Source organism: Agelaius phoeniceus, assembly GCF_051311805.1.
Source record: "Agelaius phoeniceus isolate bAgePho1 chromosome W unlocalized genomic scaffold, bAgePho1.hap1 SUPER_W_unloc_1, whole genome shotgun sequence".
In the NCBI taxonomy this organism is placed as follows: Eukaryota; Metazoa; Chordata; class Aves; order Passeriformes; family Icteridae; genus Agelaius; species Agelaius phoeniceus.
This window is the reverse complement of record NW_027509866.1, coordinates 6,610,095-6,637,696: the sequence shown is the minus strand read 5'-3', so window position 1 is coordinate 6,637,696 and position 27,602 is coordinate 6,610,095. Positions and strand designations below refer to the sequence as shown.

Here is a 27,602-nt window from a genome sequence, read left to right as displayed (position 1 = left end):
CGCACGTCCAGCCTTTTTCCAGCCAGGACTTCATCTCCCGTCATGCCCCGCGCCCCACCGAGAGCCATTGCAGCTGCTCCTCGAGGTCCCGTGATGCTCCCCGGCCCCGTTAAACTGTATTAGACCCGTGCCTACAACTCCCATTACCCTCCGCGCCCCAGAGAGCCCCATCAGAGCCCCCCACGTGCTGCCCCGGACCCCGAAGGGCCCCAAATTCCCCTCCCTGACCTTCAAGGGCCCCCCTGGACCCCCCAAGTGCTGCCCGAGCCCCCGAACTGTCCCTCGGAATCCCTGAGTGCCCCTCCAGGTGCCCATCCGGCTCCCCCAAGTGTCCTCCAGACCCTCAAGTTCTCTCTGAATTCCCTCCCCAGATCCAGACCTGCCCCAAATGTGCCTCAGAAATTTCTCCCTGGACCCCAAAGTGGCCCCTTTTATCCTGTCTGTGAAAATGATAAAAAAGATGACAGAAGGATTTAAAATGGGACTAATTAACATAAAGAAGGAGAAATCAATAGCCACACTGGTCAATGAATTAATGAAGGGAATTGTGTTACTTAGAACCAATGACCAATAAATTTTTTGCTTGCTAAAAAGGTATGGATTTTTAATGTAAACATTCAAATTTGATAATACAAATATAGAATAATTCTTTTATAAATAAGAAAAATAATTTTAATGTTATTAATTCAGTAAATTTTATTTTTAAGGGGAAATGCATAATTATGTTTTGGGATGTCAGTCTGTAAGAGGCGGTCCAAAGATCCCTCATCTGCCTCACAACCACTGTCAAGGACAGAGCTTGAAGCCCTCCCCGAGGACTGAGACTGAGACCCTTCAAATTCTAACCCAGGGGTGCTGGCCTGACTGGAGCGGGATGTCTGCCATGGGAAGCTGATGTTTCCCATAGGAGCCAGTCCTGAAACAACGGGCCCTGCTCACTGCTGGCACCGGTTTGTCCTGTTCAGAACTGGGCTGTCTGTACCTGTTCTCAATGGGTTTATTCTCCACTGTTCCCTCCATGTGCCATCCTGCTCCCCTCCCGGTGGTAGATTATAAAAGAGCCCTGAGTTAACCAAAGACTTTGAGATTCTCCCCGATGTGACAAGACAGATCTATTGGCCGGACCACGAGGATTTCATCTCTCTCATGGCAGCTATTCCCCGCCTCCTTTTCTCTGTCTCTCTGTCCTTTATCTGCTTTCCAATCCTTGTGTTGCATCTGCTGTGGGCACTCAATGAGAGGTGCATTTGTTTTGGTTAATACTGAAGGTCCCCTGCTGTGTGTCTTTGCACTCTGAGATCAGTAATACGAACCATCGTGACCCCCCTTGTGCCAGGGGATGGTGACACGGCCTGATGGGGCTGTGCCCACAGCATGTGAACGTGATCTCCTTGGTGGCGACTACACTGGCTCATCTGCTCTTGCTTTCTGGTCTGCCTATCCCAGAATTACCTATGCCGCCTGCTTTTCTTATATTGTGCTTCTCTGTGGTTCCTTCAATAGTCAGCCCTTCTTAGGTTCACACTTGGAATAGGGGATCATCACCTCCCCCTCATATTGAGTGCAGTGGAATGCACTTGAATGCATTTTGCCTGCATTCAAAGTATGGTCCCTGTTTTTGATTTACTGTGGAATCTCTGTTTGTATTTTCTACCTCTGTCGAGGCTGGGATTGAAGGTGCTTGAGATGATATTTTGCGTTCAGATTCAGGTGGTTTTTGTTTCTTATCAGTGACACAGCCTCACAACCATGAGTTCTGCATCCTTTCATCTAAGGCACAAAATGGCTCAGTACCTCTTGTTACAAGGCCTGGATGGTACCAAGGAGACCATGGTGACACCATGGAAACTCATGGAACCGTGGGCATTGTGACACAGCAGGGCTTCATGGAACCAAGGAGTCAATTGGGACTCTGCCAAACCTCATGGAACCAAGGGCCCATTGTGACACTGAAGAACTTCAGGGACCCAAGAGTCTCTTGTGACACAGGAGTTACTCATGAAACCATGGAGACCATTTTGAACCTTCAAGGCCTGATGGAACCAAAGGGTCATTCTGGCACTTCTGAGCCCTGGAACCAAAGGGACCACAGTGACACAGTGGGGCTCCGTGGAACCAAGGGGCCGTGGTGACATTGTGGAGTGTCATTGAACCAACTGTCCATGGTGACACTGCAGGGCCTGATGGAATCATGGGCACCATTGTGACACTGCAGGGCGTCATGGAAGCAAGGGGCCATTGTCACACGATGGGGCCTCTTGGGATCCAAGGGCAGTTGTGATACCATGGAAATTATGGCAGCTGTGGCACCATGAAACCAAGGAGACCATTGTGACCCTACAGGACCTCATGGAACTAAGGATTCCTGGAACAGTGCAGGACACATGGAACCGAGGGGCCATAGGGAAGCTGTGGAACCAAAAGAGCCCATTGTGACACTGTGGGCCCCCATGGATCCAAAGGTCCATTTTGACATTGCAGGGGCTCATGGAATTAGATGAGATTTATAGTCCTTGCAATCAAAATGTGGACCCACATCTGGAGAGCAGGACCACACCATCTGGGAGACTTTTTCCTTCTTTTGGAAACCGAACCACCACCATCTGGGGATACTCCTTTCTGGGAAACATCCTGAGAAAAACTAAATCACAATAGTGTATAGAATTGTGACATAAAAATTGGGGATAGAAACTGCTAATGAGTAAAAATTGGGAATAGAAACTGCTGAGAAAGCTGATGAGTACCCCTATAAATACCTGTAAGCCTCAACTATGGGTGTGTAGTTGGAGGGAAAACTTCCCCCACTGTACCCAGCGCTGTATTGCTCTTACTTTTCCATATTAATTAATAAATTGATGGCTGCTTGAATATTGGGCTAGTCAAGTTTTTCATTTATAACACAGTGCTCAGTGGATGCTCAAGGGGTCTCTGTACCTCATGCCCTGGGAATGCTTGGGAGGGGCTGGGGGGGGGGGGTTGTCCCTGTCCCTCTCACTCCAGGCCATTCCCCAGGGGTGTCCCTGTACCTTTCACTCCAGGCCATTCCCCAGGGTTGTCCCTGTCCCTGTCACCCCAGGCCATTCCTCAGGGGTGTCCCTGTCCCTGTCACCCCAGGCCATTCCCCAGGGGTGTCCCTGTCCCTGTCACCCCAGGCCATTCCTCAGGGGTGTCCCTGTCCCTGTCACCCCAGGCCATTCCCCAGGGGCGTCCCTGTCCCTGTCACCCCAGGCCATTCCCCAGGGGTGTCCCTGTCCCTGTCACCCCAGGCCATTCCCCAGGGTTGTCCCTGTTCCTGTCACCCCAGGCCATTCCCCAGGGGTCTCCATCATTCTCACCCCAGGGAATGCCTGGGGGTTCTCCCTCCCTCTCTCCCCTGTGCCAGGGGGTGCTCGGGGCAGTCTCTGTCCCTCTCAGCCCAGGGGATGCTTGGGGCTCTCTGTCCCCTGGCCCTGGGGGATGCTCGGGGGGTCTCCATCCCTCTGGCCTCAGGCAATGCCTGTGCAGGGCTGGGCACCAGGGGCTCTGTGTCCCTCTCACCGCTGAGGCTGCTCGGGGCTGGGGGGGCTCTGCCACCTTCTCACCCCTGGGGAGGCCGGGGGGGTCTCTGTCCCTCTCAGCCCTGCTGGGACCCCACCCAAACATCATTGGGGTCACAGGGACAGAGACACCCCGAAAGCCCCAGAAGGGCTGAACCTGGGATTTGGTTTGGGGCTGAGGATTTAGGAAGGGGCTGGAATTGGGGCTGGGCTTGGAGTTGGGGCTGAGATTTGGATTAGAGCTGGGATTGGGGTTAAGGCTAGACATGGGATTGGCTTTAGGGCTGGGGTTGGGATTGGGTCTGGGGCTAGACGAGTCTGGGACTAGGATGGGATTAAATACAGAACTGTGAGTGTGTCTGAACATGGAGTGAGATTGAGACCAGGATCAGGGTCAGGTTTGGGACTGAGCTCACCCAGAGCAGGACAGGAGGGGATGTCACTGTGGGATGGTTTGGGGAAAATACAGATTTGGGGAGAAACAAGGTGTGAATGCCTTGGGTTGGTGGTTCCTCCCACACAAGTCCATCTCTAGAAGTCACCTGATGTCCATAAAAACCTCCAAAAATCAAGAGTGAATAAAAAAAGCCACCAGGAGTGCCCCATTTCCAGTTTGATCCCTCTGGGGTTCTTGTGGTCCCCTGTCTCTGGGCTGTTGGGGATCCCATGGGTCCTGGGGATCCCCCCTCTCCAGGGTCATGCTTAGGGATGCAGGCGGATTTTGGGGTCCCAAGGTCCCTCTCTCCAGCCTCCCCTCAATCCAGCCACTTGGGGTTCCCCCCTCTTCCCACCACCCTGTCCTGCTTTAGGGCAATTTTGGGAGAAAACTCCCGAAAGGGGTTTCCTCTAGAATGCAGATTCAGCAGCCCCACCCTCAGCCAGTTCAGGAAAATATTTCCTTGGAGAAAAGTGAAAAAAACACTTTATTTAACAGGCAAATCATTCACCAGCACAAAAATTGAACAATATTAAGCAATACAACCTCCTGCTATTGGAAAATAGGGGACAAACTCCCAAAGTCCCTCCTTAGGCTGGAGCTTGGCTCACTCAGTGTCTTATCAGTGTCTTATAAGTGTCTTATCAGTCTCTTATCAGTCTCTTATCAGTCCCTGCAGCGCTGGAAATGCTGTGGCCCAGGCTTGGCCAGGTGGGCCACAGGTGGGAGCTGCCGGTTGTGTTCTGGGTGTTCAGTTGAGAGCAAGTTTAAACAGCTCCAAAGAAAAAGAAAAACAACAGTCCAGGGAACTTCTCTGCCTCAGAGAGCTAAAAACTAACTAAAAGCAAAGGAGAGCTCTGTCCCGCCCTCTGTCCATCCAGGAGCTGGAATGTGGAGGAGTGAGTGCAGTGCCTGAAAACAAACTGCAGCTTCTTCCTCCTCCCCTTGGCTCTCAGAACCAGCCTTAAAGGTGCAGAATTCATTTCTGGGCTAAACGGACCGATGGGGCACGAGCATCATGAAGTCACCCCAGGACGCGCCCCTGTCAGGGTCAGGGGGTCCCGTCCCCGCCTCATCTCCGGGCTGCCGGGGGTGCCCCAGCTCCGGTATCGCCCCTTCCCCTCTCCCCGCCCCGGGGGTCCCCCGTTCCACAGCCCCGGCTCTCACGGGGATCCCCAAAACCAATGTCCCGCCCCGTCGGTACCGGGCCATCCCCACGTGGACCCCCCGGGACCCTCCCGAGGGGTGATCGCGGCTCCTCTGCCCCCGAAAAAGCTCCTCTTAGGGAGCCCGGAGATACCCGGGGCTCGAGTCTGGGATCTGCCGGCTCCGAACACGCTCCAAAAAAATCCTCCCGGACACCCCTGGCTGGAGCCGGGGCGAGCTCGGCCTCGCCCTCACCTGCGGCTCGGGGCTGGGGGCGATGCTCCCGGGGCAGGGGCTGCTGCAGGCTCAGCGTGCGGGCGCTGCGAGCGCCGGGATTCTCCCGCTCCCGCTCCTGCTCCTCCTCTCCCTCCTATTTCTCCCGCATTTCCTCCGCTGCCAGCCCGGACCCCCCTTTCCCACCCCTCTGCCCCGCGGCCCCGCAGCCCCGGCTGCTGGGTGGGGGAGCCCCCGATCGGCCCCAGGGGTGGGCAGGGGGCTCGGGGACCCCCCCGGGGCGGATCCGTGCCCCCGGCCCGAGCCCCAAACTCCGCTCCGGGGCCGCTGGGCTCTGCGGGTCCGCCTGGCAACCGGTGAGTCATCAGCGAGAAAAGCTCTGGTTGGCTGGAAATTGTTCAGCGCCTCCTCTGATTGGCTGGAATTGTGAAAGGCGCTGAGCCCTGCGGGTGTCCCCGGCAGCTGCGGAGTCCGGGCCGGAGCCTTTTCCTCTTTCTTTCTCCCCCTCTGAGAACTCTTTCCTATTTCTTTCTCTCTCTGAGATCTCTTCCCGATTTCTTTCTCTCCCTATCTCCTCCCCATTTCTTGTTCAGTTCAATCCAAGTTCGAGCAGATCCACAGGTTGCGTTCCCACGCTCTCATTCGCACCTTCCCTGGGGCAGAGGCGTCTCTCCCTCGCGAAATCGTAACCCATGGGCAGGGTCCCTTCCCAGCCCAATCCTTCCAAGATTTTGTCGGGGACTCGCTTCCATTTCCTCCCTCCCTCTGCTTCCAGCGGGGAAGGTGCTGGGAAATGTCCATCAAAGCCACCTTTGCTGTGTGCTCTGGGAGCCCACAGAGCTGCTGGCCCTTGTCCCCTGGCCCTGCACAGCTCCTTGGGAGGCACGGCAGGAGCAGCACCCTGGGAACCTCGGGAATGCCCCTCTGGGATCCATGGCACACACTGCCAGGGGCTGGAATTCCAGTTCCCAGCCAGGAAAAGATGCTCCTGCCCTGGAAGGAAAAGCTCTTAAGAAGGAGCCAAAAGCCAAGTGGAGCAAGATCCTACAGTGACATTTCACTGCTGGCCTTCATAACTTCACCCATGGTTGTTGTAGCTCCTGGATTGGGAATTATATCAGGGCAGGGTCTTTGGTGGGAGCTGCCCTGGGTCAAGGGAGACACTGAGAGAGAAACAGAGCAGGCAAAGAGAGGCAGGCGAGAAAGGAGGACACAAACACAATCAGCTGAGAAGGTGGCACTCTGAAAACAGACCAGAACTGACTGAAAAGGAATATGAGAGAAAGAAATCATTTTGCACCTTTTATTTCCTATCAAAATACAATTTTTTCCCCTTCTCAGAAACCTCCTCCCAGTGTAATTCAGCAGGGCTGTCAGAAAGTCCTTCATTCTGGGTGGATGTTCCAGGCTGCAGCCACAAGCAAACAGGGAATGGGGATTTTCCTGCTCCTGGGGAGTTTGACATCCTCAGCTGAGGAGAGGAGGAGACACAAGAAGAAAAAGGGCAGCCGGGCTTCATCCTCCCACAGGAAAGAGAGGGGGGAAATCTCTCATCCTGTCTGCAGCTGCTCCCACAGGGATGTGAGGGCTGATCCCAGAGCCCCAAGGGTCACAGTCAGGGCTGCCCTCAGGGAATGCTCACCTGGTATTGAGGGGCAGCATGGGAGCACCTGGATCTTGGGGCACCCAGCTGCCCCCGATGTTTGGAGGTGCCTGAGGAGGGCTGGGACAATGCCAGGGACATCCTGCAGTGACATCCCCCCTGTCCTGCTCTGGGTGAGCTCAGTCCCAAACCTGACCCTGATCCTGGTCTCAATCTCACTCCATGTTCAGACACACTCACAGTTCTGTATTTAATCTCATCCCAGTCCCAGACTCGTCTAGCCCCAGACCCAATCCCAACCCCAGCCCTAAAGCCAATCCCATGTCTAGCCTTAACCCCAATCCCAGCTCTAATCCAAATCTCAGCCCCAACTCCAAGCCCAGCCCCAATTCCAGCCCCTTCCTAAATCCTCAGCCCCAAACCAAATCCCAGGCTCAGCCCTTCTGGGGCTTTCGGGGTGTCTCTGTCCCTGTGACCCCAATGATGTTTGGGTGGGGTCCCAGCAGGGCTGAGAGGGACAGAGACCCCCCCGGCCTCCCCAGGGGTGAGAAGGTGGCAGAGCCCCCCCAGCCCCGAGCAGCCTCAGCGGTGAGAGGGACACAGAGCCCCTGGTGCCCAGCCCTGCACAGGCATTGCCTGAGGCCAGAGGGATGGAGACCCCCCGAGCATCCCCCAGGGCCAGGGGACAGAGAGCCCCAAGCATCCCCTGGGCTGAGAGGGACAGAGACTGCCCCGAGCACCCCCTGGCACAGGGGAGAGAGGGAGGGAGACCCCCCCAGGCATTCCCTGGGTGAGAATGATGGAGACCCCTGGGGAATGGCCTGGGGTGACAGGGACAGGGACACCCCTGGGGAATGGCCTGGGGTGACAGGGACAGGGACACCCCTGGGGAATGGCCTGGAGTGACAGGGACAGGGACAACCCCCCCCAGCCCCTCCCAAGCATTCCCAGGGCCTGAGGTACAGAGACCCTTCGAGCATCCACTGAGCACTGTGTTATAAATGAGAAACTTGAATAGCCCAATATTCAAGCAACAATCAATTTATTAATTAATATGGTAAAGCATGAGCAATACAGTGCTGGGTACAGTGGGGGAAGTTTTCCCTCCAAATGCACACCCATAGTTGAGGCTTACAGGTATTTATAGGGGTACTCATCAGCTTTCTCAGCAGTTTCTAGTCCCAATTTTTACTCAGCAGCAGTTTCTATTCCCAATTTTTACCTCACAACTCTATACACTATTGTGATTTAGTTTTTCTCAGGATGTTTCCCAGAAAGGAGTATCCCCAGATGGTGGTGGTTCGGTTTCCAAAAGAAGGAAGAAGTTTCCCAGATGGTGAGGTCCTGCTCTCCAGATGTGGGTCCACCTTTTGATTGCAAGGACTATAAATCTCATCTAATTCCATGAGCCCCTGCAATGTCAAAATGGACCTTTGGATCCATGGGGGCCCACATGTCACAATGGGCTCTTTTGGTTCCACAGCTTCCCTATGGCCCCTCGGTTCCATGTGTCCTGCACTGTTCCATGAATCCATGAGGTCCTGTAGGGTCACAATGGTCTCCTTGGTTTCATGGTGCCACAGCTGCCATAATTTCCATGGTATCACAACTGCCCTTGGATCCTAAGAGGCCCCATCGTGTGACAATGGCCCCTTGCTTCCATGACGCCCTGCAGTGTCACAATGGTGCCCATGATTCCATCAGGCCCTGCAGTGTCACCATGGACAGTTGGTCCAATGACACTCCACAATGTCACCAAGGCCCCTTGGTTCCACAGAGCCCCACTGTGTCACTGTGGTCCCTTTGGTTCCAGGGCTCAGCAGTGCCAGAATGACCCTTTGGTTCCATCAGGCCTTGAAGGTTCAAAATGGTCTCCATGGTTTCATGAGTAACTCCTGTGTCACAAGAGACTCTTGGGTCCCTGAAGTTCTTCAGTGTCACAATGGGCCCTTGGTTCCATGAGGTTTGGTAGAGTCCCAATTGACTCCTTGGTTCCATGAAGCCCTGCTGTGTCACCATGCCCATGGTTCCATGAGTTTCCATGGTGTCACCACGGTCTCCATGGAACCCCAGTATCACCATGGTCTCCTTGGTACCATCCAGGCCTTGTAACAAGAGACACTGAGCCATTTTGTGCCTTAGATGAAAGGCTGCAGAACTCATGGTTGTGAGGCTGTGTCACTGATAAGAAACAAAAGCCAGCTGAATCTGAATGCAAAATATCATCTCAAGTGCTTTCAATCCAGGCCTCGACAGAGGTAGAAAACACAAACAGAGATTCCACAGTAAATCAAAAACAGGGACCATACTTTGAATGCAGGCAAAATGCATTCAAGTGCATTCCACTGCACTCAATATGAGGGGGAGGTGATGATCCCCTATTCCAAGTGTGAACCTAAGAAGGGCTGACTATTGAAGGAACCACAGAGAAGCACAATATAAGAAAAGCAGGCGGCATAGGTAATTCTGGGATAGGCAGACCAGAAAGCAAGAGCAGATGAGCCAGTGTAGTCGCCACCAAGGAGATCACGTTCACATGCTGTGGGCAGCAGCCCCATCAGGCCGTGTCACCATCCCCTGGCACAAGGGGGGTCACGATGGTTCGTTTTACTGATCTCAGAGTGCAAAGACACACAGCAGGGGACCTTCAGTATTAACCAAAACAAATGCACCTTTCATTGAGTGCCCACAGCAGATGCAACACAAGGATTGGAAAGCAGATAAAGGAGAGAGAGACAGAGAAAAGGAGGGGGGAATAGCTGCCATGAAAGAGATTAAATCCTCGTGGTCCGGCCAATAGATCTGTCTTGTCACATCGGGGAGAGTCTCAAAGTATTTGGTTAACTCAGGGGTGTTTTATAATCTACCGCCGGGAGGGGAGCAGGACGGCACATGGAGGGAAGAGTGGAGAATAAACCCATTGAGAACAGGTACAGACAGCCCAGTTCTGAACAGGACAAACCGGTGCCAGCAGTGAGCGGGGCCCATTGTTTCAGGACTGGTTCCTATGGGAAACATCCCGCTTCCCATGGCAGACATCCCGCTCCAGTCAGGCCAGCACCCCTGGGTTAGAATTTGAAGGGTCTCAGTCTCAGTCCTCGGGGAGGGCTTCAAGCTCCGTCCTTGACAGCGGTTGTGAGGCAGATGAGGGATCTTTGGACTTTTAGAGACTGACATCCCAAAACATAAAAATAATCATGCATTTCCCCTTAAAAATAAAATTTACTGAATTAATAACATTATAATTATTTTTCTTATTTATAAAAGTTATTCTATATTTGTATTACCAAATTTGAATGTTTATATTAAAAAATCCATACCTTTTTAGCAAGCAAAAAATTTATTGGTCATTGGTTCTAAGGAACACAATTCCCTTCATTGATTTATTGACCAGTGTGGCTGTTGATTTCTCCTTCTTTATGCTAATTAGTCCCATTTTAAATCCTTCTGTCATCTTTTTTATCATTTTCACAGACAGGATAAAAGGGGCCACTTTGGGGTCCAGGGAGAACTTTCTGGGGCACATTTGGGGCAGTTCTGGGTCTCGGGAGGGAATTCAGAGAGAACTTGAGGGTCTGGAGGACCCTTGGGGGAGCTGAGTGGGCACTTGGAGGGCACTCAGGGACTTCGAGGGACAGTTCGGGGTCCGGGACAGCACTTGGGGGTCCAGGGGGGCCCTTGAAGGTCAGGGAGGGGAATTTGGGGCACTTCGGGGTCCGGGGAAGCACTTGGGGAGCTCTGACAGGGCTCCCGGGGGCGCGGGGGGTGATGGGAGTTGTAGGCACGGGTCTAATACAGTTTAACAAGGCCGGGGAGCATCACGGGAGTTCAAAGTGCAGCTGCAATGGCTCTCGGTGGGGCGCGGGACATGATGGGAGATGAAGTCCCGGCTGGAAAAACTCTGGTCGTGCGCCGCGGAGCATGATGGTTGCCGTAGTCCCGGAAGTGGTTCGAACGCTTGGTTTGGGGGTCTGAGAAGGCTCTTCGGGGACACTTTTGCGTCCGAGCCGCGACTACAGATCCTCGTGGTAACGTAAACGGTTCGAGAGAACTTGCGGGGATCTCGGGGAACTCTAACCGGGCTCTTTAGGGTGCGGGGTACAGCAGGAGCTTTCGGCGCGGGACTGTTTTGAGGGGCTCTGGGCCGCGGGCGAGGAGAGGAGATGAATTCCCAGAAGTGGCTGTACCGGGCGTCTGTGGGGTTGGGAGCACTCTGGGGGTCCGGGGACGCTTCTGGGGGGTGCTGAATGGGCGCTGAGGGGGAACTGAGGGATCCTGGAGGGTCTGAGGGACACTTAAGGGACAGAGGGGCGGCGGATCCCGGGGTTCTGTGGAGCGCGGGGCATGACGGGCGTTGTAGTCCGGGCTGCAATGGGGCTCAATCGGGCCGCGGGGCATGACGGGAGTGTAGGCAAAAAGTAAAGATGGCGCCCAGCCGAGGACCGCCTTCGAGGCCCCTTTCCAGGCGCTAATTGGCTGTGGGTGGTGATGGGCGGACGCCTCGGCAAATGGGATGCGGTGGAAGCGGGAACAGCCCATTCAACCTCTCCAGTCCCTCCCAGTACATCGCAGTTGATCGCAACTACAGCCCAGTTCATCCCCAGTACTACCCCAGTACAACCCCAGTGCCTCTCCGATCCCTCCCAGGACAGCCCAGTAAAACCCGAGTTCTTCTCCCCCTCCCAGTACAACCCAGTTCCTCCCAGTACACCTGAGTCTACATTCCCTGTCCCTTCCAGTTCCCAACCAATGTCATCCACAGGATGCCCCAATGTCTCCCAGTCTTCCCCCCAATGTTCCCAGTGTCCCCAGTATGTCCCAGTGTCCCCCCAGTGTCACTCCCAGTATGTCCCAGTGTCTCCCACAGCGCTCCCAGTGTTCCCCAGTATGTCCCAGTCCCCCCCAGTGTTTCCAAGGACAGTTTAATTTCTCTCGGTGCCCGTGGCAGCCAAACCCACCAGTGGGGTCAGTGCAGTGCCCATGGCCACAGCCCCTTGCAGTGGCCCAGTGCAGCTTGGGCTGATGATCCACCCTCACAGCCGGCCCAGGGCAGCTCTGCAGTGCCTTTGGTGGCACCTGGGGCTGGCACACACCTGAGCAGTGTGTCTGTTTGCAGTGGGGAAACTCAGGAGTTTGAGATTGCTGCAAAAAGCACAAAAAGGGAAAACCCCTCTTAGGCTGGGTGCAGCCAGCTCTCCAAGCATAGCAGCTCCCAGGGCAGTGAGGACAGACAGGATGGGGCTGGACAATGTGGAGCAAAGTTGTCCACGCTGGGTCAGAGCTCCAGGCACAGCTTCTGTGAGCAGGCCAGGGCTGCTGAGGAGAGACCCTGGGTCAATATCAATCACAGAATGCTGCAATCACCTCTGCTCTAAAGAGAAATTTAATAAAAGACACCCTTTAAAATAGGAATGTGTATTTCTTACAAGTTCTTTGAAATCTTTTTCCATAACTGGACTAGGAAAACTTTACTGACCCTCTCAGGGCTTTGGTGTTGTTTACATCCGACTCAGTCCTTGAGAGTGTCTTGAAAAAACTTCTCAAGAACTCAAATTTAAATTTAGACTCCAAATTTTCTTGAAGTTTTAATGGGTCCCAGAGAGGGACACGACTGGGAAAATGTCCCCAGGTTCCAGGTAGAGCAGAACACGGGAGGCAGTGATGGCAGCTGGGCACAAGCAAGGCAAAGGTGTCTCTGTTGCTGAGCAAACCTGGATGTGTTTCAGGAATGCAAAGAGCCAAGGCCTGAGCCCCAGCCCCTGGCCAGGCAGATCCTGTCCCTCTCTCATTGCTCAGGGCCGACAGCCTGCAGGGACAGAGGCGCAGGGCAGGGACACCATAGGACAGCCTGGGCTGCACAGGGCACAGGGATGGGCAGCAGCTGCAAGACAGCCCTGACAGAGCCAACTTGGGCAGCACTTTGGCCATGGCTGCTGGCCCTGGGCCTGAGGCCACGAGGGGACAAGTGACCCTTGCAGGCCTGGGGCCTCATTGCCTCCTTGTCCCTGCTCAGCAGCCTGGCAGGGGCTGCCCCATGCTCCTGCCCTTGGCATTGCCCATCCCCACATCCCAGTGCCCATCCCGGGAAGAGCCCTGAGCAATGAGGGAGGGACAGGATCTGCCTGTCCAGGGGCTGGGGCTCAGGCCTTGGCCCTTTGCATTCCTGGAACACATCCAGGTTTGCTCAGCACCAGAGATGTTAGCGTTCACAAACACATAATTACATCAGTGATTATATGCAGTGCTTTTTATTCAAGAGCTCTGGGAATCGGGGTAGTTTCCACCCAAATCTGATTCCGACCATACATTCGAGGTGAACGTGTTTTATACTCTATCATTACATAACTTTCATGTTAATTATTAAACTTATATTGTTCTATTGTATACACAGATTTCAGCTAAACATAGCCCCCTTTAAATTTCCAACATAGTTTCTCAAGATTCTTCTTATGGTTATATAATAATTATATTTAATTACTAAACAATCACCAAATCTAACAATTATATCTTTTATCATACTAGTTACGCAGGTGCAGTGATCTGAGAAAACACAAAGCCCAATATTTTCAAAGACTATTTTTAACATTTTCCAGGGCTCCACCATCAGAGACACCTTTGCCTTGCTTATCCCCACCGGTCATCACTGGTTTTCCCTTTTTGTGCTTTTTGCAGCAATCTCAAACTCCTGAGTTTCCCCACTGCAAACAGACACACTGCTCAGGTGTGTGCCAGCCCCAGGTGCCACCAAAGGCACTGCAGAGCTGCCCTGGGCCGGCTGTGAGGGTGGATCATCAGCCCAAGCTGCACTGGGCCACTGCAAGGGGCTGTGGCCATGGGCACTGCACTGACCCCACTGGTGGGTTTGGCTGCCACGGGCACCGAGAGAAATTAAACTGTCCTTGGAAACACTGGGGGGGACTGGGACATACTGGGGAACACTGGGAGCGCTGTGGGAGACACTGGGACATACTGGGAGTGACACTGGGGAAGACTGGGACATACTGGGGAACACTGGGAACGCTGTGGGAGACACTGGGACATAGTGGGAGTGACACTGGGGAGGACTGAGACATACTAGGGACGCTGGGAACATTGGGGGAAGACTGGGAGACACTGGGGCATCCTGTGGATGACATTGGGTGGAAACTGGAAGGGACAGGGAATGTACACTCAGGTGTACTGAAGGGACTGGGGAGGAACTGGGGTTTTACTGGGCTGTCCTGGGAGGGATTGGAGGGGCACTGGGGTTGTACTGGGGTAGTACTGGGGATGAACTGGGCTGTACTTGGGATGAACTGCGCTGTACTGGGAGGGACTGGAGAGGTTGAATGGGCTGTTCCCGCCTCCACCGCATCCCATTTGCCGAGGCTTCCGCCCATCGCCACCCGCAGCCAATCAGTGCCTGGAAAGGGACCTCGAAGGCGGTCCTCGGCTGGGCGCCATCTTTCCTTTTTGCCTACACTCCCGTCATGCCCCGCGGGCCAATTGAGCCCCATTGGAGCGGGGCCTACAACGCCCGTCATGCCCCGCGCTCCACAGAACCCCCGGTATCCGCAACCCCTCTATCCCTTGAGTGTCCCTCAGACCCCCCAGGATCCCTCAGTCCCCCTTCAGCGCCCATTCGGCACCCCCCAGAAGCGTCCCCGGACCCCTCAGTGCTCCCGAGCCCACAGATGCCCGGTACAGCCACTTCTGGGAATTCATATCCTCTCATCCTCCGCGGCCCCAGACCCCTCATAACACAGTCCAGCGCCGAAAACTCCTGCTGTGCCCCACGCCCTAAAGAGCCTGGGTAGAGCTCCCTGAGATCCCCGCAAGTTCTCCTGAACCGTTTACGTTACCACGAGGATCTGTAGTCACGGCTCGGACGCAAAAGTGTCCCCCAAGTGCCTTCCCGGACCCCTAAACAAAGTGTTCGAGCCACTTCCGGGACTTCGGCTCCCATCATGCTCCGCGGCGCACGTCCTGACCTGTTCCAGCCGGGACTTTATCTCCCGTCATGCCCCGCGCTTCCACCGAGAGCCATTGCAGTTGCGCCTCAATCTCCCGTGATGCTCCCCGGTCCCGTTAAACTGTATTAGACCCGTGCCTACAGCTCCCATCACCCCCCGCGCCCCAGAGAGCCCCATCAGAGCCCCCCAAGTGCTGCCCCGGACCTCGAACTGTCCCTCGGAATCCCTGAGTGCCCCTCCAAGTGCCCACCCAGCTCCCCTAAGTGTCCTCCAGACCCTCAAGTTCTCTCTGAATTCCCTCTGCAGACCCAGAACTGCCCCAAATGTGCCCCAGAAAGTTCTCCCTGGACCCCAAAGTGGCCCCTTTTATCCTGTCTGTGAAAATGATAAAAAAGATGACAAAAAGATTTAAAATGGGACTAATTAGCATAAAGAAGGAGAAATCAATAGCCTCACTGGTCAATGAATTAATGAAGGGAATTGTGTTCCTTAGAACCAATGACCAATAAATTTTTTGCTTGCTAAAATGGTATGAATTTTTAATATAAACATTCAAATTTGGTAATACAAATATAGTATAACTTATATAAATAAGAAAAATAATTATAATTTTATTAATTCAGTAAATTTTATTTTTAAGAGGAAATGCATGATTATTTTTATGTTTTGGGATGTCAGTCTGTAAAAGACGGTCCAAAGATCCCTCATCTGCCTGTGAGATGCAAAGCTGTGTTTCGTGTCAGGTACAAACAGGCCAAGTGTGTACTTGCGAATGTGAAATGTGTGGACATCGACAATGGGATAGTTGCGAATTCTAATAATTGATGAAAATAAAGCATGGAAAAAGGCCTTTGACCCTATCTTTTGTTTGCAATTAACCCTGGTTGACTTAAGAGCACTGGAATTAAGGTGTTAAGGATGTTGCTTTTTGCTTGCATTTAATCCATAAAAAAGCTCTGCAATAATAACATTTTGAAGTATAATTTTAGAACATTACTTTTATCCTTGAAACTATAGCTTTGGAACACATATATAGGAAATATGCTTATCTCACACCTTATTGAAGCAGAAAAAAACAATTTGAGAAAGGAAGATGAACATCACCTCAAGGATTTATGGTTTTGACCAAAGGGAAGCTGGACATCACTGTTATGAGATTTAGAGTCTCTGCAATTAAAAGGTGGACCCACATCTGGGGAGCTGGACTCCACCAGATGGGATTCATCTTTCTTCTTTCGGAAACTGGACCATCAGCATCTGGGGATACTCCTTTGAAAATACGTCCTGAGAAATTAAAATGACAATAGTGTATAGAATTGTGATGTAATAATTTGGAATAAAAATTGCTGATGAGTAAAAATTGGAAATAGAAACTGTTGAAAAAGACTGATGAGTATCCCTATAAATACCTGTAACCATCAATTATCGGGGTGCAGTTGGAGGGAAAACTTCCCCCACTGTACCCAGCGCTGTATTGCTCATACTTTACCATATTAATTAATAAATTGATTGCTGCTTGAATATTGGCCTAGTCAAGCTTCTTATTCATAACATGCCTCACAAGTGCTGTCAAGGATGGAGCTTGAAGCCCTCCCCAAGGACTGAGGCTGAGACCCTTCAAATTCTAACCCAGGGGTGCTGGCCTGACTGGAGCGGGATGTCTGCCATGGGAAGCGGGATGTTTCCCATAGGAACCAGTCCTGAAACAACGGGCCCCGCTCACTGCTGGCACTGGTTTGTGCTTGAATATTGGCCCAGTCAAATTTCTCATTTATAACAGTCCCAAAGGGATGTGGGCTGATCTGGATCCAATGGCTGCAGTAGGTGTGCCATTCCTAAATCCAGTTTGGGAGAGCCACAGCCGTGTTGCTGTGTGAGCTCTGAGGTATCTGATGGTGGGAGATGCTCAGGTTTGTCCTGTTTGCATCCCCAGCTGCTGCAGAGCCGCTGTCAAACAGCGCCAGGGGATGCTCCAGGCACTGCCCCTGGCCTGGCTCAGGGCTCAGCTTTCCTCCATCAATCCCACTTCAGAGCTTCACTCTGGGGGGAAGGTGTTGGTGGGTCAGGAGCAGCACAATCCAGAGAATTGGAGGATGGGTTTATGTTGGTAATTCTGGGAATGGGTTTCTCTGGCAGGATGCTGGACACTGGGGATTTCTGCCCTCCTTTCTCAGGAGAGTTTGGGTTTCTCGTGTCAGTGCTGTCCCACAGCTCCCACCATCCCTGCTCCTTTCACTGACACTTCCCCAGCTTCCCAGTGTCCTTTCTGAGGGGAAGAAAGGAACATCCATGGTGGCACCCCTTGGCTGCCTGGGGCTCCAGCTGCTCCTGGAGCTGCAGCGTGTCTGGCACAGCCGCTGTCAGTGGGGCTGGGCCTTGGTTCAGGCCCCACAGTCCCTGTCAGTGCCCACTCCCCACTGGGCTCACGCTCTGGCTGTGTGGGGCTGCTGAAGGCTCAGCGGCTCTGGCTGAGCACTCCCAGCTCTGCAGCTCCTGACTCATCCCAGGGATGGGGTCCCGCAGCCCCGGTCGGGGCCGTGTTGCCAACGGGGCCCTGCTTTGGGGTGGCCATGGGTTCCTGCTGCTCCTCCACCCTCAGCAGCCCCACAGCAGAAGGGTCCTCTGGGGGCCCAGGCAAGGGATCCAGCTGTGCCATTCCCTCTGTGTCCACAGCAGCTCTCCCCAAAGTCCTTTGGGCTCCCTGAAATCCTGTCTCCTGAGGTGATCCATGCCAGGGAGTCCCAGGGCCTCTGGGCCAGCCCCAGGGGGTGTTTTTGCCATTCCCAGTCATGGTCACTTCAGCTGCTGATGTGCTCAGGCCTGAGGGGCAGCCCTCAGCCAGAGCTGGCTTACAGGACAAACCCTGGGCATTCTGTGACTAACACCATCAGTTTTAGTTAGCTAAAAATAGATGACCAAGGTGCTTCTGCAGCTGTTTAACACCAAGCCAGCTGCTTTGGAGACTTTCACATAATCTTGTGTAGTTACCTGCAAGAAATGTGTCACTCTAAGAAATTTTCCCAACTGACATGAATAGAGGCTTTTAGGATATTTTAGGGGAAACCCTCCAAGCCAGGGACTGGGCTCTGGCCAAGCCATGGGTCCTCCTGGTCAGCAAAAGTGCCAGGAGACCCAAGAGTTTATGGGCTAAAAATACAGTCCAGTTCCTTTGACTTGCTGATTTGGGCCTAAAAACCTGGACCCACTTTTGGAGCAAATTCAGAGACCTCACCTACAGGTGGATGCACCACGTGGGATTTTCCCAAGTGCTTGCAAGAGTTCTCCAGGTCCTCACTGTGAAATGGGGCTCCCTAGTCACTGCAGACTCTGGATGATGGTAAAGTATTTAGGCAATTGGGGATGTGTCTTTCTCAGTCCCTATCCTTTCTCTCCTATAATAATGATTAGGTGCATTACCTTGCTTCTTTTTGCTTGTTGCTAAAGCCAAGCATGCAGTTGTATTGAATGTATAATTTTAATTTTGTGTTGCCTTAACCCTCACAGTAAAATAAGACCATTCTTCCCATTGGTTTCTGTGCTCTTTAAATCAGCCCTGTCAGCTGGCAGAACAGGTATCAGAACCTGATGAAAGCCAGGCTCTGCTGTGATCTAGCTGGGCCCATGGAATGCAGAGGGCCACTGTCAGTCCATGGAACCCATGGGAGCAAGGCTCAGATGGGAGAAAGGCGTGCACCAAGGAACCCCAGAGACCCTGATGGAGCCAGGGCTGCAGGGTGTCACACAGGTAGGGACCTCAAGGCAGCAGGAGAGCACTGTGAGGCTGGGGAACAACGTGGCACCAAGGTTCCACTGGGACTTGACAGAACCCCATGGACGTGGATGGCCCCAAGCGGGGCCCAGAGACACTTCCCAGACAAGGCCCAGGGAGGGGAATTTGCTTTATTCAGCGCCGGGTGTGCGGGGATATCTCCTCCTGACAGCACACAGCACACAGAGATTACAATGGATGGTTATACTCTATGCACATTCATGGTTTTCCTTAGAAAAGGTGTGGTTATGCAAACGATCTCTCAGCACTCGTTACCATCATTAGCATGCGCCAGGCGCAGGCGCAGCGCGCACTGGTGCTGGCACTGAGGAAGGCTCCGCGTCTTCCTCGGGGGTCTCCTGATGAAGGCTGGACATCTTCATCGCCGTGGCCTTTGCACCTTTCTCCTCTAGGCATGCACAGTCTCTTGTTGGCCGTTTCAGCAATTTCCTCACTGGTTTTAGCAAGCTCTGCTCTTCATTTATGCCAGTTTTGTTCCCTGTTTCTTGCCAACTTTCATCCTGTGTCTTGAGCTTGTGGCGGAATTTTTGCAAGCTTCCATATTGGGTGCAGTGTCTCTTATTCTTGCCCAGGTATGCCTGGGCACAGTGCTTTTAACCCTTTCACAGCCAAGGACTGGAGAGCCACTCCTGGACCCTGGGAATTCCTGCAGGTGCACCCACCTTTGCAGACAATGAGGCTCCAACCTCACTGTGAGAGGGCCCAGCTTTTACACTGTTAAACAAACAAGCTGACACCACTGCTGGTGTGGGAACATCTGGTTTCATTCTCCTGATTGGCTTCTCCCAAAGCCTGGCCAGGGCTCAAGGAGGAACCAAGGGAGGTGACTTTGATCCCACAGCCTCAAACAAAGCCAGATGGGATCTGGCCTGCTTTCTAAATACAGGAATGTAAATCCATATTTCACCAATGAACACATACAGAGATCATATTGCTAATAATGATTCATTGATGAGTGGATAAAAATATTACCTTTGGTTGGAAGGTTCATCTGGAGCTCAGCTTTGCCTCAGGGCCTGTGGTTCAGGCCTCACTCAGGGCCTGGTGAGGCCTCAGTGCTTCAATCAGTGCTTTGACCTACAGATGAACTGCAACCTTCAGAACAATTGCAATAACACAGTTTAGATTTAGGTATTAGGCACAAAGGCATCACCTCTTGTTCTTCAATTAAGTGCTGCTCAAGTTCATTACTCAGAGCTATAATTTTAATTCCTTTTAAAACATGCCTAATTGGTTGCTATTCTCTGTTCTTTATCAAATGCCCGTTCTTTCCTTGAGACTGTGTCTCTTTTCAGACAAGTCCCAGTGCTCCATTTCCAGCACAAGGTGTCACAATAACTCCAACATGGAATCATAACACACCAAGTGCTCACAATGCAATGATTGCAGTGACTGCCACGAATGCACTTCACAGCAGCCTCCAATTTGGGAGCCAATCCCACCATGAGGAATTTTCTTCTTTCTGCCTCTCTTCTACTGATCTTTCTATTGAGGTGATTCCTGATTGTTGGACCTCAAACCCAGCACTGATAGACATTCCTGCAACATTCCTGTCCTGGAATAGCCCAGGATCCTCCCTGGCCAGCAAGCAGATAATCCAAGGCCGTGCAGTTCTGCAGAGCCCCATTTGTGTTTGTTGGAGCTCGCAGGATGTGCTGTTGGATATTTTAACAGCATCACTTCTTACTTCTTCTAATAATTGATTTAGTTCATTAATGTAAATTGGGTGCAGCCATGCACAGCCAGGGGTTTCCATTTCCCCAGTGGGCCATTGTTAAGGGCATGGAGCACATCTGGGAGATGGGTTCTCCATGGGGACAGGTTCCCATCTCCTCATTTTTTCAACTGCTCTTTTAACCCCTTCACCCATTCAACCAATACTGCAGCTTGTGGATTGTCTGGGATATGAAAAACCCAGCAGTCTTAATCACTGCATTTCTCACAGTAATAGAAAAAGCACTCTGCATCACAGTATCAGCAAATCCTGTAAAAACAGCCAATTTCATCCCTTCCTCATTTATTCCTTGTATACAATTCACAAAGTTTACCACTGACATTTGGGTCCTGGCCAGTCCTTTTCTGTAGAGTATTTAGTGTCAGAGTGAGCAGACAAAGCTGACAAATTAGTATTGTCAGCATTATTTCACATTATCAATTTTTAAATACATAGATAAAAATATAAATTATTGTGTTATATTACATATAAGTATTACAATATTATTATTATTATTATTATTATTATTATTATTATTATTATTATTATTATTATTATTATTATTTCACTTGTCCAAATGAACCTGAGCTCAAGATTAAAACCTTCTGTCACTCCATGTGGGAGTGTTACAACAACAGTTTTTCCTTCTGTTGGTGCTGTTTCCAATGTGTTGTTAACAAAATTCACCCTCGTCTTCCCACACCCACAAGTTCTTTTCCTTTTCCATGTGCAATTTTTGGATGCATTTGAAGCCATCCAGGGGTTCAGCCTCTTTTACCCGACTGCCCCACTGCTCCCACGGGGCTCTGACCTCAGCCCACTCCAGAGCCAGGGAACTCCAGGGAAGGGCTTCCCATCTGGGAATTTCTGATGGCACTGATTCCTCACATTTACACTGAACAAGTGACATTTTGTTGGGATCTGGCCAGACTGTGCCAGTTTTGTTTTGCCAGTGGGCAGGGTCAGCACCAAAGACACAGACTCCAACTGAAGGAATCAGTGTCATTTCCTGCAGCTCAAAGCAGAAAGAATCACAAAAGGAGCAGCTCAGAATGCACCCAACCATCCCCACCAAAGATTGCCTGCAGTGATTGAGAAAGATCCAGCCCCAGTTACCCTCAGCCTTTACCATGCCCCAGACCCACACAGCAGCTGGGGAAGCTGTCACAGCCAAGGGCTGCAGAGCCACTCCTGGCCACTGGCAATTCCTGCAGGTGCCACCAGCCACAGGTGAGGCTCCAACCCCGCTGGGAGAGGGCCCAGCTCTGACAGTGCTGAATGGACAAACTGACAGCACTTCTAGTGTGGAAACATCTGGTTTCATCCTCTCTTGGGTCCTTCCCAAAGCCTGGCCAGGGCCCCAGGAGGATCCAAGGGAGGTGACTTTGACCATTCAGCCCCAAACAAGGCCAGATGTCAGATTTCATGGCCTGGTCTGGCTTCTAAATACACAGAGGTCAATACATGTTTCACTAATGAGTGGCTACATCTATCACAGTGCTAATGACCATGCACATTTCATCAGGGAGCAGATACAAAGATAACCTTTGCTTGGAAGGTTCATCCAGAGGCCACCTTGGGCTCAGGGCCTGCTGTTCAGGCCTCACTCAGGGCTGCTGTCCAGGCCTTGGCACTTCAGGGACGTGCTTTAGTGCTGGGCTTGGCACTGCTGGCTGAGCGGCTGCACTGGGTGAGCTCAGAGGGCTTTTCCAACAGAAAGGATTCTGTGATTCCATGATTCTATCCACTGCATTCAGCTGGGTCCATGTTAGCAGCATTCATTTGCTCAGAAAGTCTCCTCTTGCCCAGCTCCTGTGGCCTGAGGCTTCAGCTCCTTCAGCTCCTGGTGCTGAGCTGCTCATGCTGAACGAGACGACTCGGAGAGAAGAGCACAGTCCATGCAATTCCTTCTGGGACACGGAGAGGGGAGGCTGTGCAAACAGGAGCATTGTTTGCTGTGGCTCCTCTCTGCCCTTCACGCCTTTCAGCGCTTGGAACCAGCCAAGAGCTTTCTCCAAGAGTGCAATGGAGCAGCTGTTCCTGCTCCTGGCTCTGGCTCTCTCCAGTCTCTGCCCTTGCCTGCTTCTGTCCCTCGTGCTGTGCCCTCTGTTCCCCCAGGGCTGGCTGGCTGCTGCCCAGGACTGTGGCACTGGCACAGATCCAGTGCTCCAGAGCCTCCTTTCTGTGCCCTTGGAGCTGCCTGGGCACAGCAGCCTTTTCCATCTGCAAGCTCCCCATGGACAGGGAGTGCCCAGCTCCGTTCCTTGCACAGCCTCCAGGAGCCCAGGGCTGCCATCTCAAGTCCCTGCTGGCACTGGGGGCTCCCAGGTGCCTCAGGCTGCTGTGACACCGCTGCACACGGGAGGGAACAGGGGCAGGGGCTGTGCTGAAAGTCAGCTCCATCTGCTGCTGCTGCTGCTGCTGCTGCTGCTGCTGCTGCTGCTGCTGCTGTGGGGTCATTTGTGCAGCCCTGGCCCAGAGTCAGGGATGAGATCCTGCCAGTCTCTTCCAGCCCTGGCTGCTCAGAGTTTGGGCCTTGGAGCCTCAGGTGGCCAAAGGCAGCTGCTCCTGGTCCCTCTGTGTGCCCGTGTTCAGCAGTGCTGCTCCATCAGTCTGTGCCCAGCAACGGGGAAAAGCCTCAGCCCTGCAGGGCCAGGAGCTGCCGGGCTCTGCCTGAGCAGCTCAGCCAGCAGGAAGGGAGCTGCTCCACACAGGAACCAGGAGCAAAGGACATTCCTTTCATGGGACATGTTTTCTATTTAAAGGAAAAAAAAGGAAAAAGGAAAAAATAGGTAAATTGTAGAAGAATAAAATTCAAGTGTTAGAGAAAAAATATAACATAATGTGAAAAAAACAAAACATAAATGCAAAGTTACATTCTTTGCATTAAGAGGTACATGATCTTTTGAAAAAGAGAACTCAGTTATTTACATTGTAAATATGCTGATGCCATGGATCCATCTTGCTGACTTCAGCAGCCTTTTTTGAAAAGTTTTTGAGGTTGTTTCCAACATTGTTAAATTGTGGGTGAAACAATGGGAAATTGCTTTGTGCCGTGCCACCTCCAAGCAGGACGGGGAATGGAAACTCTGTCAAAGCCCAAATTCTTTAGAAGATGCCCTTCCTCCTCAGCCTGGAAATGAGCTGCACATTCCCGTTGAAACTGACAGGGGTTTCTTAAAGACACAAAGTCCCACTTAGGGCTTTTTGCTCTGGTTTGGCAGTGCAGAAGGGCAATTCTCCATCCACCAGCTCCAGACTGCACTGCCTCAGGAGCACGGCCCACTCGCCAACTTTGGCCCACTCGTGGCACTGCTAGAGGAGGAAGAAAGTGCAACTGCACAATTCCAGCCAATCAAGAAGGAAGAATGGGACAGACAAACACCCTGTGCAGATGCAGGCGTTCAGCTGGGACTGTGGAGAGTTTGGGTCCTTGCCAATTGGATGTGTGTCCCCAGCTGCAATCTCTGGGCCTGCAGCAGAGTCTCACTCAGCTGCCAAAGCAGAAAGCTCAGGCGCTGTGCTCGCAACGGGCTCGTCTGATGCAGAGCTGTCAGAGCAATGTGAGGGCAGAGCCAGCCCAGCTGGGCCCAGGGCTGAGCCCAGCAGAGCCCTGGCAGAGCCCAGAGCAGCCTCAGCAGCCGCAGAGCCCGGCTGCAAGGAGAGAAAGCAGAAAGTGCCTGTCAGCTGAGGGCTCCTGTGCCCTTGTGCCAAGGCCTGCGGTGCCCAGGCCATGCTGGCTGTGCCCAGAGCTGTGCCCAGAGCTGCCCATCCCTGCTGCCTTTGGCAGCAGAGCAGGAGGGCAGGACATGTGCCCAGCCTGCAGCCAGCCACGGCACATCCAGCCCTCAGCAGCTGCCCAGAGCCAAAAAGCAGCTGGGCAGCGACTGAAGAATTCATTGCATCTGCCCCAGCAAAGGGGGAACATTTGGTGCCCGGCCAGGCCGTGCCAGGCCCAGATCTGGGAGCATCCCCCTGCCTGTGGACTCAGCTGCAAATTGGGCCTGGAGCCTGGCTTTGAAGAAGGTGCCAGAATCCAAGTCCATCATCTTCAGCTGGCCAGGCCGAGGAAGAGATTGTCACCCTTGAGGTTTTCCTTGGTGTCTCCAGCAGCAGCCCCACCTGGTACAGCTTCTCCAGGGGCTCCTTCTCCTTCCCTGGGGCCAGACCAGGCTATCAGGGCTCTGCCCAGGGCCCCAGCCATCCATGAACCAGACAAACCAAACCAGGGGGGATGGTGGCCAGCACGGCTTGCCACACCAGGTCTCCAGCTCAGCTCCAGCCCAAGAGCTGCGTGTTCCCTTCTGCTGACCCCTGCTCAGAGCTACAGGCAGCACAAAACCAGCCTGGTTTGCTTTGCCACTGAGTGCCAAGAGATGTGTGCAGCTGGTACCTGCCAGGCCCCTGGATCCAACTGTGCACGTGGATCTCTCCCATCTTCTAGGGCAGAGGAACACCCTGCACCCAAGGATGGCAGAAAAGCTCTTCTAAGGACGGCCTGTCTGAGGGTCGCATGGACAAACACCTCTTAATGATATCCTGGCACTCTGGGGAGAGAAACCAGAAATCACCAGTCAGTTGGAGAAGTTGCCCCCCTGTTCCCGTGCCCAGACCATGCTGGGTGTGCCCAGAGCTGGGCCTAAACCTCCCCATGGATGCTCTGTTTGGAGGAGAGCAGGACCTGTGGCACCTCCTCAGCAGCTGCCAGAACGGGATGCCCACGAGCCCGCTGCTGTCTCCCAGCACTGGGATTCCCCCCGTGCCCAGAGATGAGGATCCACCTTGAGAGAGCCATCGTGGGAACAAGATCTGCCCCCGGATGATCTCCTGGCCCCTCCTGAACGGGTGCTTGCCCATGACCAGGTGGCACAGCAGGAGGCCCAGGGACCAGATCGTCGCTGCCTCGCCGTGGTAGCGCTGGTGCTGGATCCACTCTGGTGGGCTGTAGGACAGGGTTCCTGTGGAACACAGACACAGCTCAGCAGGGGGATGCTGCTGCTCCCAGAGCCCGGCCCCAGCATCCCTGGCCATGTGGGGGCTGCCCCAGAGCCACACGGGGTGAGCGCTGCCCTCTCGCCAGCACCTGGGACTTGTGTACAAACTCGGGGCTGGAAAAGAAGCCACTGGTGCTGGAAGAGGGCAGCAGAAACCCTGGGAAGGCCCAACCATGACACACAAAGGAGAAACCCACCCACTGGTGGAGAAAACCCACTCTCCTCCCCACCTGCATGGCCCCCAAAAATGTTAATAAGCCAAGGCAAACAAGGGGAGCGGAGCAGTCCAAGTCCTTCCTCGCCTGCACACCAAACCATCCGGGGCACGGGGTCAGACCCCCCTCTCTGCTACCCCCATGGGGGTTTGTGTCGGGCTGGCTGCCCCAGCTCCAGCCCCAGCCCAGGCCACAGTGGGTGCTGAAGGCTGTCGGCAGGGCTGGCAGCTGGCCCCCCTCACACCCCACCCAAATCAACTCAGCTCCAGCATCAATCCCATCCTGGCTGCAATAGGGGGAAGCCCCAGTGCTGCACCCAGGCTGGGCCCTGAGATGCCCAGGAGCATCCCCTGCAAGGGCTCACCTGCAAACTGGGTGTAGGCTGTGTCTTGGAGGAAGGCGCCACATCCAAAGTCGATCAGTTTCAGCTGCCTGCTGGCCAGGTCGAGCAGGATGTTCTCGGGCTTGATGTCCCTGTGCAGGACCCCGCAGGCGGTGCAGTGCCGCACGGCCTCCAGCACCTGGCGGAACAGCGCCCGCGCCTCCTCCTCCGGCAGGAACCCCCGCTCCGCCAGGAAACGCGAGAGCTCCTGGCACCGCTCCGGACGCTCCAGCACCAGCAGGAAGCTGTCGGGGAGCTCGAGCCACTCCAGGAGCTGAATGACAGCGGCACAGCCACGGGACACCTTGGCCAGCAGCATGATCTCCAGCGGCGCGCTGCTGCCGTCGGGCTGCGGGAGGAGCGCGGTGCCGTCAGTGGGGCTGAGGCCGTGCCGGGGCTCTGGGAGCCCTCAGCCAGCCCGGGATGCTCTGCACGCCCTGCTCAGCCCACGCCTGCTCTCCCCGCAGGGCTCCCGGCGGCTCCCACCCTGCCGGGCCCCGGCTCCTCGCCGCCCGGCCAGGCCCAGCTGCTGCCGCTGGCCCCGCTCACTCACCAGCTCGCCCCAGTGCCGGATGCGATCCCGCGGCACGCGTTTGATGGCCACCTGCGAGCGAGGGAGAGCAGCGGGTGAGCACGTCGCCCGGCCCGCCGCGCCCCGACCTTCTCCTCCTTGTCCGCCTTCTCCTCCTCCTCCTCCTCCTCCTCCTCCTCCTCCGCCCGCCGCCGGCCCCGCCGCTCACCGGGGCGCCGTCCGAGAGCCGCGTCCCCGAGCAGACGCTGCCGAAGCCGCCGCGCCCCAGCAGCGAACCCACTCGGTACCGCTCCTGCAGGGCCTCCTGCGCCTTCCCTGCGGGCGGGACGCGGCTGTCAGCGCTCGGCCCGGGGCCAGCAACGGCCCCCGAGCGCCCCTCAGCCGCCCCGGGCCGGCCATGCCCAGGCGTTCGCTCTTTGGAACGCGGCACGGGAGGCTCGGGGCCGGCGGCCGCGCTGCCGAGCGGCGGAGCTCGGGCCGGGGAAGCCGCAGCGGAGGCGGCGGGAGCGGCCGCGCCGCCTGTGTCCTCCGCGGGCCCCGAGAGGAACCAGGGCCGGGGCCGGGGTCGAGGCCGGGGCCGGGCTCGGGGCTGGAGCCTGCCTCGGGTCCGGGGCCGGGCTCGGGCCAGGCGGAGCCGAAGGGCGGCGATGCCGCCCCCGCACCAGGCACTGACGCCCGCCCAGCAGCGCCACCGCCAGTACGGCCAGAGCCGGGCGGAGGCGAGAGCGCGGCGGGACGGCCGGGGCCGAGCACGGGGCAGCCCCGCCCGGGGCCGGGGGCGGGCCGGGGGCATGGCCCGGCCCGGCAGGGGAGAGGGAGGCGGGGAGAGGAGAGGGACGCCGGGCAAGGGACCCCGAGAGAAGGGTGCCCGACCGCGGGAAAGGGAGAGAAAGAGAAACAAAAAGAGAAGGAGTGTTGTAGATTATCTGCTTTTGCTGCTGCTGCCGCTGCTGCTGCCGCCGCTGCCGCCGCTGCAACTGAAGCACCGGGGCCGTTCGTCCCCGTGTCCGTTCCCCGCTCGCCCCACGAGCCCCACGTTCGAGCCCCGCGCGCCCCGGGCACAGCCCC

At 54.4% G+C, this 27,602-nt stretch overlaps 1 protein-coding gene across 1 annotated transcript; it reads right to left on the bottom strand.

Moving 5' to 3' along the window:
- Positions 1-24,851: 24,851 nt before the first annotated feature.
- LOC143692470 (serine/threonine-protein kinase pim-1-like) lies at positions 24,852-27,381 on the bottom strand (the record flags this gene model as incomplete). The annotated part of the gene is made up of 5 exons (XM_077172702.1): positions 24,852-24,958; positions 25,193-25,369; positions 25,985-26,351; positions 26,556-26,606; positions 26,743-27,381. Coding segments are annotated over 5 exons (1,341 nt in total), but the record flags the coding sequence as incomplete, so codon positions are not given.
- Between the last annotated feature and the right edge of the window lie 221 nt (positions 27,382-27,602).